At 41.8% G+C, this 13,675-nt stretch overlaps 3 protein-coding genes across 6 annotated transcripts; 2 read left to right on the top strand and 1 right to left on the bottom strand.

Annotated features, from left to right (window-relative positions):
* The first annotated feature begins 7,950 nt into the window (after positions 1-7,950).
* On the top strand, positions 7,951-10,673 carry mRpL9 (mitochondrial ribosomal protein L9). Of its 3 annotated transcripts, none has more exons than XM_090162611.1 (7): positions 7,951-8,044; positions 8,108-8,270; positions 8,333-8,508; positions 8,569-8,670; positions 9,206-9,304; positions 9,363-9,540; positions 10,299-10,673. In XM_090162611.1, exons 1-6 carry the CDS (start codon positions 7,970-7,972, stop codon positions 9,528-9,530), a joined length of 783 nt encoding a protein of 260 aa, XP_090018737.1. In that variant the 5' UTR covers positions 7,951-7,969; the 3' UTR covers positions 9,531-9,540; positions 10,299-10,673. The 3 variants fall into 3 exon arrangements, with proteins under 3 accessions (XP_090018737.1, XP_090018738.1, XP_090018736.1); XM_090162612.1 differs by lacking the exon at positions 10,299-10,673 and adding an exon at positions 10,188-10,288; XM_090162610.1 differs by lacking the exon at positions 10,299-10,673 and having other exon boundaries at positions 9,363-9,609.
* Positions 9,597-10,702, bottom strand: Rfk (Riboflavin kinase). 2 transcript variants are annotated; one of them, XM_090162613.1, is made up of 4 exons: positions 10,480-10,702; positions 10,256-10,413; positions 10,042-10,144; positions 9,597-9,921 (listed from the first exon to the last, which is right to left on the bottom strand). In XM_090162613.1, exons 1-4 carry the CDS (start codon positions 10,568-10,570, stop codon positions 9,797-9,799), a joined length of 477 nt encoding a protein of 158 aa, XP_090018739.1. In that variant the 5' UTR covers positions 10,571-10,702; the 3' UTR covers positions 9,597-9,796. The 2 variants fall into 2 exon arrangements, with proteins under 2 accessions (XP_090018739.1, XP_090018740.1); XM_090162614.1 differs by having other exon boundaries at positions 10,262-10,413.
* Positions 10,703-11,407: 705 nt separating this feature from the next.
* Positions 11,408-11,743, top strand: LOC149921913 (uncharacterized). Its single transcript, XM_090162189.1, has one exon. The coding sequence runs from the start codon at positions 11,408-11,410 to the stop codon at positions 11,741-11,743; it is 336 nt and encodes a 111-aa protein (XP_090018315.1).
* Positions 11,744-13,675: the final 1,932 nt, after the last annotated feature.

Raw genomic sequence — 13,675 nt, 5'->3', positions numbered from 1 at the left:
ATCAACCTTCCGTTGGCAAGCAATCTGTCTCCGAACTGCCAAATTCACGTCCCCAGACTTGACTCGGGACTGGAGAAATCCCCCTTCTCTATACGAACCTAGGTTCACTGGTTAACAAGCATCTTGCCCTCCGGGCATTCACCGGTACACTCCAACCTTCCATAATTGCGATCACAGAGACGCACCTGGACTCCTCCCATTCCTCTCATGAACTCTTCGACACCTCGTTCACCGTCTTCTGGAAGGACCGCAACAAGAATGGTGGCTAGATCTGCACACTGAAGTAGAGGCCGTGGCAGCCCGGATCAACATTGGCCCTTCTGCCTCCCGGTATGCTGTATTTACCGACCCCAGTCGGCTAAACCAGCGTATACCAAGCGCATCAACACACTCATCTCTCGTCTTTCCGGTGCTGAGTCGGATCTCATTATCGTCGGCGATTTCAATTTCCCGAAAATAGATTGGTCGACACTCACCGGCCCATCCGCTGACGACACGCGCTTCCTCAGTGTATCTTGGAGCCCACTCGTGACAACGCAAATGGAGGGAATGTCCTAGACCTCTTCCTTGTTGCAAACCCAGATTTTCTGGGTGACGTCATCCACCTTCCTGGAATTAGTGACCACGACTTCCGCCTCAGCAACATCCGTGGGATAAAACCACCAGCCCGGGTGCCCCCCCCGTGTGGTCATGGATTTCAACCGGGCTGATTTCCTGGCTATCTCTGCAGTACTCTCTACTATTCACCTACCGCCGACGGTCAAGGAAGCCTGGTGCTCGCTTACGTCGGCACTCGAACTTGCGCCGAAGGCCCATGTGCCCACTAAGCGCATTTATTCTCGCCACAACTTACCTTGGGTCGGTCCGCCACTTCAAAAGACCAAGCGCCTCTACAATCAACACAAGCTCCACCCAAGTGGCACCAACAGAAAGCACTTCACTCGCCACCTGGACCTTGTTGCGTCGAATCTTCAAACAAACCGGAAGCGCTTATTGCACCTTCTCCCGCAAACGCGTCGTCCTCCCTGGTGCCTCCTCCGACTGGCGTCCTGCCTCTTCGAGTGTTCCGCAGGGGTCAGTTCTCGGGCCGCTCCTCTTTATTGTCTTCATCAACGAAATTGGCGACCACGTGGTCTCAATTCTCTACATATTCGCCGATGACGTTGCTCTCTCCCGTGCAATTGTGTCGGACCTGGATTGCGCGACTCTGCAATCCAACCTCCACACCATTCACGCCTGGAGCGTAGAATGGAAGCTTCCCTTGAACACCACCAAATGCTCAGCCCTCTCTCTCTGCGCCGCGCTGGTCAACCGGCATATGCCTTATCCTACAGTATTGACGGCGTTCCTCTCAAGGTCGTCACCTCTCAAAAGTATTTGGGAGTGATAATCACGGACACCCTCATTGCTCTGGTCTCCTCCCAGGCTGCGCGGGCTCTAGGATTTGTCAAACGCCACCTAGCCCACTGTTCTTTCAACACTAAGTCCTTGGCCATCAAGACATACGTCCTCCCTATACTGGAGTACTGTTCGGTGGTGTGGTCCCCTTCTACCGCTAGTGGGACTCACGCACTCGAATCGGTGTAGCGGCGGGCTTTTGACTTTGTGGCGCAAATCGGATTCTCCTGGAGTACGTGTATGACTAACGTGCTCACTAATTTCAATACACGTATGAGGCACGCAGATTTCGGCTCCCAACCGAAGGCCGACCACGATTCTAAAAGAATCATCATCTAAATGAGTGCCCAAAGATGGTGACGGAAGAGTGCTCAACCAAGCACCCGATTCCTTTGAGGAGGCTGAAAGCAAGCGGGCCTTATCGCGGTCAGTAGACGCGTCACCGAGCAAACAAATCGAGGTATTTGCGGTAATTGGACCTTACCATTCGCGTTGATGGCACTGCTTATCCGGAGAAGGCGGGGTTGAAGCTGAAGTGAGTTCCCACTCCGCGAGGGCATCGAGAGCCAACCCATTGGGCAAAGTCTTAATGTGGTTTGGGAGAATGTCATTAACCAAATCTATCACACTGTGACAAGATGACAGGTAAGCCGGCAAGGCAAGTTTAGAAGCGTGGCGGATTCCCAGACCGCCTTGAGTTACCGGGAGCGAGGCCTGCTCCCAGGGACCCTCGTCCATCAAAGTATTGGTTACGTTTTGAAGGGCCGAACGGAGCGTGTTATCGAAAGAGCCCAGGCGGTCTTTAAAGAGCCAAACAGGAGCACTGCGGAGGAGGAAAAGCAGCTTAGGTATGGCCAACGAGTTTTTCAATAAGAAAAATCCGTGGTGGGCCGAGACGTGCTGAAGGTTCGCAGACATGGTGGACAAAGACTGGCATTTAGTTTCCACGGACTTCGAGATGGCTTCTTGCGAGAGGGGAGAGCCCAAAAGAATAAAATTGGAGCGATCAACAATTTCGATACCAGGGGCCGCCGATTCAAACATGGACGTGAAGTGAGACGCTTCGACCCCGCCAGCATTGAGGATTAAGAGCTCACATTTCGATGGATTAAGCTCGAGACCGACGCCAAGGGAAAGCTCTTTCAGGAGAACCAAGTCATTCAGGACTAACTCAGGATTGCCTCCCAGCGATGAATCATCAAGATACCAAACATTAAATTCGGATTTCATCTTTAACGCTACTTTTTGAACGATTAAGCAAAAAAGAGCGGGGCCTAGAGGATCCCCTTGCTGAACGCCTACTTCCGACGAAATTAAGGACTCGCCAAAGTTTAGGTGGGTCGAAAAACGATAACATTGGCGTAAAAAAGGATAAAGTATTGGGAGCTCATTGTAGATGCATTCGAGGAGGCGATCTCGACGAACAGTGTTAAAAGCGTTGCGAAAATCTATTTTAAGTAATAATTTGGCATCTGAGTGGGCGTGGTTGACATAGCGCCAAGCAGCGTGGGCTGCGGCTTCGGCCCCACCGCGCGTGCCAAAACCCAACTGCACGGGGCGAAAAAGAAGGCCAAGTGAAGGAATAATGAGTGAGCAACCCAACTTGGTGACTAGGCGGCGGAGAGTATTTCCCACAGCAATCGGGCGTAAGCCACCATCCTTTTTCTTTAAAGCACATAACGAGGCTCCGTATAAGATCGGACAGATGTCGGAAGGGACTTCACCGGCAAGCATCAGATTGCATAGAGATTTAAGTAACGACTCCCCAGCCGTTCCCGTACCATTGGAAATGAAATCCTTCAGGTGCTGGGGTCGCAAGTTGTCTAGGCCAGCCGCGGAACCAGACGGAAAGAAGAGGATAGCGGAGCGGACGTCAGGTAGTGCTACGTTAGGTCGCGAAATTGAAGACAAATCCGAGGGTTCGTACGAGAAGTCTTGGTGGTTCGTACCCGGTGGATGTTTGCGGCGCAGGACGTCGAGCGTTTCAGCGTCGAACGGGGCAAAAAAGTCGACCGATGAAATGACACGTACTGCTCCTGAGATATCCCCATCAGCTATCTTAGCTTCCACGATCTTACCGATTCCATCGGGCCTTGGGGCTTTCTTTTTAGATACGTTAGTCTTTCGCGAGATAGTTGGTAAGACCAGTCCTTCCTCGAACGTTTTAACGTTAGCTCTGACGGCGGTGGCAAGAGACACTGGTTTATCGCCAGCTTTAACGGGAACCTGAAGACAGATGGCGGAGAAGCAGAGAAGCGCCTTCCGCGCGTCCGAAGAATTCTCACGAACAACACTTTCTATGGTATTAGAGAGAGCCCAAGCCACTGTTGCTCGCGCCCCTTTCGGAATACGACGAATAATACGCCGGTATGATTTAAGATGAGCGAGAAGGGTAATAAAATCATCACAACTGCCAGTCGGGGCAGGGTCCTCTTGCGCCGAAGATGGCTTGACACATGTTCTTGAAAATGCATAGTGTTTGTTTAAACTAATAAACGACACTCCACATTGAGAGCAAGGAACTTTATCAGTTTGCGAAGACATAATAGCGGGGGCAAGCACAGAAATTAAAAAGTTTAGTTAAGACCAAAAAAGTCGTGGGTCCCATGGCACTGGAGAATTTTGTTAAGAAAGAAAAACATGGTTGTTGAGTTCGGACGGAAGAAACTATATTACCTTCGCGTGTACGTATGCATAGCACATGAGAAAAATAAATGCGAAATTGGGAGGCCAAGGCCCGAGTTAAAAACACGTGGCGTGGAAACAGATTTTAAAGCTAACAAGTTGGCAAGCCAAAATATACCTCTCCTCGGAAGAATTGTCCCTAATGGTATTAATTTCTCGAGATGACCCTTAAAGATATCTCCGCAATTCAGAGATATTTACTAAAAACGTAATCCCGGTTCAATCCCGCGGCTTCCCGCCCGGTATAAAATTTTAATTTTAATTAAAATGATTGAGACGAAACAACCGAGTTTAATTTATTCAGAATAATATAAATTAAGTAGTTACAACAGCGATTTAGACGTACTAAAACAATGCACAATTGAATTTAACCCTATTTACAGAACAAGTTGATCAGTTAAATATAATACAAAGGAAATTTTAATGAAAGAAATATCTACAGAGGGTTTTTGTATTTTTATCGCTTACGAAATACTAGCCGCATCTTTAACGCTCATTTTATTTCAACACTTGCCCTTGATGAAGATACCGTAGAATAGCTATATTCGACATCTGGTAGTGGACGACTCGTAAACTTCCTGTTGACGTTGTGACACATACCGCATGAAAAAGACCAATACCGTCCAATTTCCAATATCATATAATGACTCGCACACCCAGGAATACAAAGACTGCATTAGGAATCGTAGATGTCCAAATATCCACACCAATAAAAAATGTATTAACAAGAAGCGAAAAACTTACCATTCACAAAGCACAGAAAGCCCCTTGACTAAAAGACAGCTCGTATATCAATAAATGACTATAGACGGAATAGTTAGGGCTCTTTATAAATAAAAACAAACGAACCCAATGGATAAACTGCATTAAAAATCTTAATCCATCGAGAAAACGTTCAAAATAAATTACGAAGTAATGACGACCCAGTTAAAAACCAGACGAACATAAGTGTAAAGCACGATGTATACAACTCGAAATTTTCTTAATAAATGAACTCTTACGCTTGAAAACTAAATACGCTAAACACACAATAGATAAAAATATACGACTGAAAAAAAGCAAATAAATTACAAAAAAAATAACTAGGTGGACCACCCACGGGTTCTACCCTTTAATCTCTGCTGACACGCTAAAACAAGATTTGGCCTTTAAATTTTCATACGTAAAAAATTTAGACTTTAAAATCTATTAATATACTCTTCCGCTTAAGCTGAGCTTATAATTTTCAATTAACCGTAACAGGTATCGGTGGTTCTGTGGTTGAACACTTGCCTGTCATGCAGGAGGGCTCAGGTTCGAATGCCGCCCGATGCGATCGTAATTTGATACTAAGACGAATACCGTAAACAATTGGTGGAAACCCTGCCATTTGGACGTTGAGACGTTTATCGTAACCCTCAGCACTTGGTCCGTCCAAAAAGTCAATAAGAAGGTTAAGTTGGAGACAAAACACCCATACATACAAAACGCATACACAACAAACTCATCACCCACAACTGAAATAACACAAACTCAACATTCCCACACTACACATAAACATTACAAAAAACAAACTTTCCAATAAAACTGAGTTGAACCAAAAAAAAAACAACCGCGCCCAACCCAACCGGAAATTCATCCGTTAACGCTTACCGTCACACAGTGTTTTAGCCTCCCTTTAAACTGCAAACACGGTTTTGGACTTTGCCCCGGTCACGCGTTCGCAGCACACAAACACACAAACACACAGACACACAGACAGGCAGACACGGTGATTGTAAAACCCCTCCTAGAGGACATAGTCCCTTCGGAGAGGTAATATGCTTCGTGCGCGCGGCGTAGATGGTGTTACTGTCGTTTTAGCCAAGAATCTAATCGGTGGGCTGCCAGCCATTCGATTAAGCGTTCTAGTTGGTTATCCGATTTCTATGTTTGGTACATTGTGTTTGCAGCCCTATTTTCTTTGTATGCCCCCTTGACTTGACGTGTTAAGCTAATAAAGAACTAACGAAGCCGGGAGTAGTGGCGTACTGCTGTAATCCCAAGCGTCTGGGATTCAGAGTTTGTGGATGGCCGTGGGAGGACGACCACCAATCCCCCAACGGGTGGTCGGAATACTTCCACCACGGGTGTCCCCACGTATCCCCCCGTTGGCGTGGCCGTTACACATATCTCGCCGTGATTAATCAGGTGGACGAGCGGACTGAATTGTCCCACACTTTACAATCCCGAATAAAACAAGTGGGTCACGTGACCCAAATAATAGTCTTACACGAGCTTACTGTATCGAGTTTGTGAGTTAAACTAAGCCAAAAATAAATAAGCACGACTATTTATTTGAGTGTACATATATTTATTAAACTACTATTCCCCAGCGCCAGTCTAAACGTAGTGACGATTCCCGCGTCCTCTCCCCAGCCATTTCGCGGTACAGCTCTACCCCAGCGCAGGTCTAGACGTAGTGACGATTCCCGCGTCCTCTCTTGTGTGTCACGTGACTCTCCCGTGTCTCTTTCTCTAAGAGTTGTAGGAAGATTCTTCTAGCTTTTGATTGTTACTTCTAGAGGCTGATTTCCTCGCGTGGCTGTTATTCGCAATCGCATGCGAGGATTCTTCTAAGTTTAGTATGATTTCTACCGTGCCGTGTCATGCCTACGGCGGCGGACGCTGGACAACGGAGCGAGACCAGGAGTCTTACTAAGAGCCTATACGGCTCGTGTAAGACTAAAAAAGAACTAAAGAAGAAAAGAACGCCCTTGTCAGTTGTAAGGAACGTACCAAAGGTACAGTGGCATACTTATGAGTAATTATGTTACATATGATTATAGTTCATTTTTAATAGTGTCGACTGCTGTCTTTTAGCATATGTAACATAATTACTCATAAGTATGCCACTGTACCTTTATTCCATTCAAAAATCTTCACTAACGGTTTGTTTCACCACGAACCTGTAAAAAGTAGGACTACGTTAGATTTTAACCTTTTTAGTAATTTTGGGAGTCACACTATTGGCTACTAACATATTTATTTAAACAATTGGAAAACCTCGAAATTGAGAAGTAATTTTTTGCGTCGGAATTTTAGTCAGCCCAATGTAGCTTTATTGAAATTTATAAATTCGCTCGGTTTGCGCGGATGAAGTTAAATTATGAGTAATTTAGAAAAATAAAAGGTTGGGGAAAATGACCAATAAGTGATCGCTTTCCGAAAATGGAACAAGTCGTCGAAGTGGAATATTCCACCAGCGTTATTAAAACCCACATCAAGCCTAGAAGAGTTAGGCCTAGGCTCAAAAGAATCTGCAAAGACTCCAACCTTGTAGATGCGCCAGAAAAGCTCAACCTGAATTTCAACTATTTTTTCCAATAAACTGTCTTGTTTCTTTTATTTGACAATGCAAATTTATTTTAGAACGTGAGTCTCCGAGAATTTCATTAATTTGTAAATTAATTACATTAACAGAACTTGACACTATTATATTGTAGTTCATTTTAGCTCCTAAGCCTTGGTTGTTCAAACCGGTTTTTTTACTAAAATAGTGGCCGTCGGTTTATCAGACGTAGAGCTAATTATACATTGTGCATTATATTATGCATTATCGGCATTTGAGATTCGATGACGTCAAATATGACATCAAATAATGACGTAAAATATTACGTAGGGTACGGATGACGCAATATCTGTGAAACAAACCGTTAGTGAAGAAATAGATCTAGTGGCATACTTATGAGTAATTATGTTATATATGCTTTTAGTGTATTTGCGTCCTGCAAAGAGACATTTTATTGAAATATTCATATTGGTGTCTAAGGCTTCGGGCCGACACCACTTTGTAACTATCAAAAAATTTTAAATATTCATATATTTAAGAAAATATTCAAATTGGTGTGTACTTCTTCGATGCATAATGTCATCAATTATTCCCTTTAGAATGTGTATCAATGCAATTGGAATTAGAAGCCCTTTTATGCAACAAATTAGGGTAATTGTTCCCTTTTAATCTTTAATATATAAAGCTTATTAATGATTATTTTTTAAACTATAGACCACTTTCATATTGAAACGAAGACACACTCCTCTCCTTTCTAAAAGAAATGAGAAGATGTATAAAAAATTAAAAACCAGACATTTCATTTATGATTTAGTAGAAGATGCCAATTTGCGTAAACATACCAATATAAATGTTATACTAACAAGATTTGTGGAAGGTTAGTTATAATATTCATTACTGAAACAAAGAATACCTTTTGTGCCATATTTTTTTTAACAGGCTTAGGAGAATGTGGAGATATTGTTTCGGTGAAACCAAACTATGCTAGAAACAACTTATTATTACCAAAATTGGCCGTTTATTCTTCTCCGGATAACCTGCAACAATATTCAGAGGAAATTGAAGCTCGTAAACAAAGAGTTGTACAAAGCTACAGTTCCCGGTTTGCGCCATTGGTATGAGCTCGTAAAATTTCCACCTATAATTTATTTTTGAAATTTAAAACTAATTTTTAGATGATGAGACTTCTTTCAAAAAAATGTTTCGCCATTTCTATGAGTGCTACAGAACCATGGACCATTGAACCTTGGCATATCAGGCTTGCTTTGAGACAGAGCGTAAGTTTATTTCTATTGTTGCTAAGGAAACAAGTTTATAGTTGAAGAAAATACGGTTGTTGCTGTCTATATGCTGGTTTTAATATTTGGAATAACGAAAGAGCTTTGTTAAGTTTTAATATACCTAGTGAAACGAAGGCTACGTTCAGTAGCTTGCAACAAATTAAACGTTGCAGGATTTTGGAACCGGTTTTCTACTGTACGCTTTTTCCATTTCTGGTGTGACGTTGCGTTGCTGAAACATTTGAACCTGCTCTTCCAGCCTGTTTCTTTGTTGTTAAACAGAATCGTGACGTCAAAGCATGCGGGAAGGCTAGCTGCGGACGACACAACAGACGATATTTTATAAAAATTACAACAATCGTAAAAACAGGCCAGGATAAAAAGTCTCAACGCAAATGTAAAACGGTATAAGACCGTTAAGCTTCACTGAACGTAGCCTAGGGGTCTGACATGTTTCGAACGTCTTTGGTTTTGAAACATGTCTTTATTCCACTAATTAATAGAAATATATTGTTAAATTTATTTCCTTCAGAATGTTATTGCACCAGAAGCTTCTATAAAATTGCCCAAAAGTCCCATATCTGGCCCAGATTCAACAAAACAAAACAAAGAATTTGCCATTTTTGTTAAGGTAATTTGAAGTCAATATTATGTTATTACAAATTTAATTTTTTACATTTTCTCTATAGATAAATGAAACGGAAACAGTTCCAATTAGATTCCAGTTACATCATTTAGGTGTCGAAGTTAATGAATTATGGTATTACGAAGAAAATGAGGCCATATTAGAAGAGCAAAAAGAGCTATTAGCAAAATTGCCTCGCCAAGATACAAGGCCCAAATTGAATATTACATAAATGATTGAATGTATGGTTTGTATTTTAAATTATAGGTATATTAAAATGAGACTACTAAAGCACTTTAACAACTTTTTAATATCTCGTGTAAATAAGTACTTCTAATTAATACTACGTACAAGGCAGGAATGATTTTTAAAGAATTCCCAGTATAAGAATAATTATATTTAAGAAAACCCCCGTCCCTATAAAGAAAATAAATACGAATTTAATAGGCAGAAAACACTTCTAAGGTCCAAAATCAATATATTTATAAGTAACCATTCTCATATCGAATGATTATTTTCACTAGATGTAAAAAATGGATGATTCTTAAAAACTTTAAATTGTGGTTGTTCTAGAGATATATCAGCTTGTTCTATGTCAGATTTGATAGCTTCTATTAGTTCATCTGTAACAAATATGATGTATAATAGTTTTTAAAGTGACTAGTTTTGTACTTGATAGAATTGAATAATCTTAAGGCACAAGGTGATTGACTCATAATGAATATCACTTCTTATATACTTACTTAAGGAACTAAAGTCTTTTTCGGGTCGTATAAACCCTAAAATTGCTACTTTCAAAAGTGATCCGTAAAAATCATTTTCAAAGCTGTGCATAATGTGAGTTTCCTAAAATAAGAACTAGATATTAAATAAGGTATATTAAATGTAGGTCAAAATAACATTTAGATGAAAATGCCCAACCAGAATTCAACACCACATGCTTAGAAATGTACTAACACAAACCATTGACTTTTTTTCGTTTTTAAAATACGGATTCCAGCCTACGCTCATAACCATTTTATAAACTACACCATCGTTAACAGAAGCCCAGCCGTAATAAATACCACAATTGATTTCTTTTGGTAACTTCTCAACGACAATTTCTGGAAAATTAGCTGCAATATTTTAAAAATAATTTAAGTTCTTGTGTATTTTTTATTTTGAACCATAATGTTTCACACCTGTAGGTATTCCCAATTCTTTACTACCCCTACCGAATCCTTTAACAACTGTTCCCGAAATTAGGAAAGGCAAACCTTTTAAATTAGACATAAGAAAAGTATATTTCTATACACTCTAGAGATTTTTATCCTTTGTTTTTATACACATGTAGTTTCGAAGGTAGTTTTAATTTTAATATTTATGCCGCGACCAATACCGGGATTTATTTATGTACATGTTGAATATAATTTACATTGAACTCGCTTGCGTAATGGTATGAAATTTGATTTTTCTTTATTTTATTTAAATAAGCTTATGGTGACAGGAAAAAACCTTATACACCAAACAACAAAATTAAGGGAGTAAGAATTAAATCGAAAAATCGTCTGCTAAACCATAGTGTCGGTCGAAATTTTTTAAACAATTCGAATTCACTGTCAAAGACCATATATTATAGATATATTTTTTTTATTTTTTTCACCGAAATTGAATATGATTGGCAAACTAAGGTACAATTAAAGTTCTTTAATTATTTTTTACTATTATCATTATCATTTAATAAATGGCGCACGCTCAATTCAAACGTCTTGATACTAGCCCTGTAATTTTTAACCCTTACGTCGTTGTTTCTACGTGTTCTCTACAACTTGGCGTTTTGCAAGTATTGAACAACCCCGTTTTTATATTTCTAACTTCATTTTTCCTTGGCTACTATCCTCACTGACCATTTCATCTGTTTCCTCTACTGTCAATCAATCATTTTCGCCCTCTACTGTGCCTCCCACCCCTGGCAGTGTCCAGCCTTCTCTCGACTCCTTTTCTTCTACTGCGGCTGATGTACACAAACAACTGCTGTCGTTGAACTCTACCCAATCTGCTGGCCCCGATGGGCTACACCCGTTCCTGCTTAAACTCCTAGCCAATGCGCTCACCTCTCCGTTATGCATCATGTACAATATGAGTTTCACTACAGGGATTGTACCCCAGCAATGGAAAAGTGCCAACATCACTCCAATTCATAAAGCTGGCGCCCGTGACAACCCTGCCAATTACCGCCCTATTGCCAACACCTGTCACGTTGCTCGAATTGGAGAACGCTTGGTTGATAAACCTATCAGTGCCTTCAAGGATATGCTTCACCACCACAAACTCCTCTCACAGGGGTTCCCCAGGGGAGTGTGCTTGGTCCGATCCTTTTCACCGTTTTCATCAATTCCATGCCGCAGGTGGTCCAGCACTCTCAACTCTACTTATTTGCTGATGACTCAAAATCCACCTCATTAGATCAACAGCGCCTCAATCAAGACCTCCAGGCTGTGGCGGCTAAAGTTCACAAAATGGAATTTAAAGGGAATATAACCTGCAAAGCAATCTTTACGGAAGACCCCTTCAATTTTTCAAATGTCCCTGTACAGTGGCGCCAAACATTTTTAAAGCCGAAGGCAAGAGTGGCCAGAGCTGCAAGCGTTGGTGTTCCACACCAAATACCTGAGGTTATATTCCCTTTAATATCCCTAAATGTGGAGTAAACCACCTTGGGCGTTCTAATCCCTGTGCTTCGTAATTTTTGGGTGGTTCTACTATCCCGACCAGTGATTCTCCGGTGCGCGATCTCGGCGTTTGGGTCGATTCCTCCCTCAACTTCAGTCACCACTGCACAAAAGCTGTAAAAAATATTAATTCTATCACCGGCTTGACGCGTCGCTCTTTTTATTTTCGCTCCCCACGGCTGATAAGTACCTTGTACAACTCCCTTGTCTTGCCCTATATCAACTTTGGATCCGAAGTGTGGAGCCCGCCCCTTCAAGGTGATCGGGACAACCTCACAAAAGCCCACAACCATTTTACTAAACTCACTAAGGGCCTCGAGTGCCTTCCTCCGGTTGCGCAGAATGAGGCCCTCAAGCTAGACTCCCCGCTTCTCAGACACGCGGTTAATGACCTGGTGTGTATCTGGAGCATGTGGTCGGGTCAGTCTGCTCTCCAGTTGTCCGCTTTCTTCAAATTAGACACTCTTCGCAAGATCAGGGGTCATGCAGCAAAAATATTCAAACCACGGGCCCGGACCAAACAACGTCAATGGCACCTTGCTTTCCGTGCTATCCAAACTTGGAACTCCCTCCCCGCAGATGTACTTTCTGCTCAATCTCGTTGGACTTTCCACTGCCGCACTCGGGAGTTTCTCCTTTCTACCGTTTAAATTTTTCCCCCTTGCTTTTCCACCTGTGGGTTATATACAAGCTATTTATTTATTTATTTATTTATTTTATTTATTTATTTATGACAAAAAAATAATTGCTCAATAAGCCTCAGGTGGGCTTTTGTTTTAGCATCGCTACAGAAAGACGCAAAACCAAAAAAATAAAAAATAAATTAAATAAAGGGAGAGACGAAAACAAATGAGTAAATTTGGAAATATTGGTTAAAAATCAAGTAACGCGAGAGGTATCTTTAAAATGAAAAAAGGCAGAGACGTGGCGGCGAAACGTGTGGCGATTGGGGATAGAAACAATCTCTTGGGGAAGGGAATTCCAATCATTAATCACACTACAGGAAAAATGATTTAGACGCTGAGCGGTACGAACTAGGGGCTTGGAGAGTTTAAGGGAATGGCCCCGAGTTTGGGAGGAACTAATCAAAATTTAGATTTAAGTTATTATAAAAAAATCGTGAAGCAAACAGAGATCATTAACACGGTGTCGAAGATGTACCGGATCGATGCGAAGGTACTGCAAGCGAGAGGCGGCAGGGAGAGAAGAAATTTTGTGGGGAAGCTTAGCGAAGGCATTTTGAGCTTTTTGGAGAGCAAGGATATCCGATTGGAGACGAGGGCGCCAGATTGGGGAACAGAAATCCAAGTGGGGGAGAATTAGGGAATTATATAGGGTACGAATTAGCCTAGGAGAGCGGAAGAAAATATTGCGACGGACAATACCAGTAATAGAGCGAATTTTCTTAGAAATTTTGTTAGCGTGACTCGAGAATTTCAGAGAAGGATCCATAATAATGCCTAAATCGCGTTCAGAGAGAGTGGTGTTAATTGGGGCATCCCTAATAAAATATGTGTGATTGGGGTTATTCCTTCCTAAGTGTAAGACGGAGCATTTGTCGGTGTTAAAAGATAACCCCTTAGAGTCGGCCCAGAGAACAACAGCGTTAAGGTTAGATTGAAGACACAGACAATCAGAAGAGGATTTTATACAATGAAATAATTTA

The sequence above is a fragment of the Leiobunum rupestre genome, chromosome 11, assembly GCF_980474605.1.
Source record: "Leiobunum rupestre chromosome 11, qqLeiRupe1.1.hap1, whole genome shotgun sequence".
Lineage (NCBI taxonomy): Eukaryota > Metazoa > Arthropoda > Arachnida > Opiliones > Sclerosomatidae > Leiobunum > Leiobunum rupestre.
This window is presented reverse-complemented; position numbering and strand designations above follow the sequence as displayed.

Coding starts and splice junctions, on each gene's coding strand:
- mRpL9 (XM_090162611.1), top strand. CDS start 7,970: ATGTCATCAATTATTCCCTTTAGAATGTGTATCAATGCAATTGGAATT. Junction 8,045..8,107: donor CTTTTATGCAACAAATTAGG/GTAATTGTTCCC, acceptor TTTAAACTATAG/ACCACTTTCATATTGAAACG. Junction 8,271..8,332: donor ACTAACAAGATTTGTGGAAG/GTTAGTTATAAT, acceptor TTTTTTTAACAG/GCTTAGGAGAATGTGGAGAT.
- Rfk (XM_090162613.1), bottom strand. CDS start 10,570: ATGTCTAATTTAAAAGGTTTGCCTTTCCTAATTTCGGGAACAGTTGTT. Junction 10,145..10,255: donor AAAAAAAGTCAATGGTTTGT/GTTAGTACATTT, acceptor TTCTTATTTTAG/GAAACTCACATTATGCACAG. Junction 9,922..10,041: donor AAAAGACTTTAGTTCCTTAA/GTAAGTATATAA, acceptor TATTTGTTACAG/ATGAACTAATAGAAGCTATC.
- LOC149921913 (XM_090162189.1), top strand. CDS start 11,408: ATGTACAATATGAGTTTCACTACAGGGATTGTACCCCAGCAATGGAAA.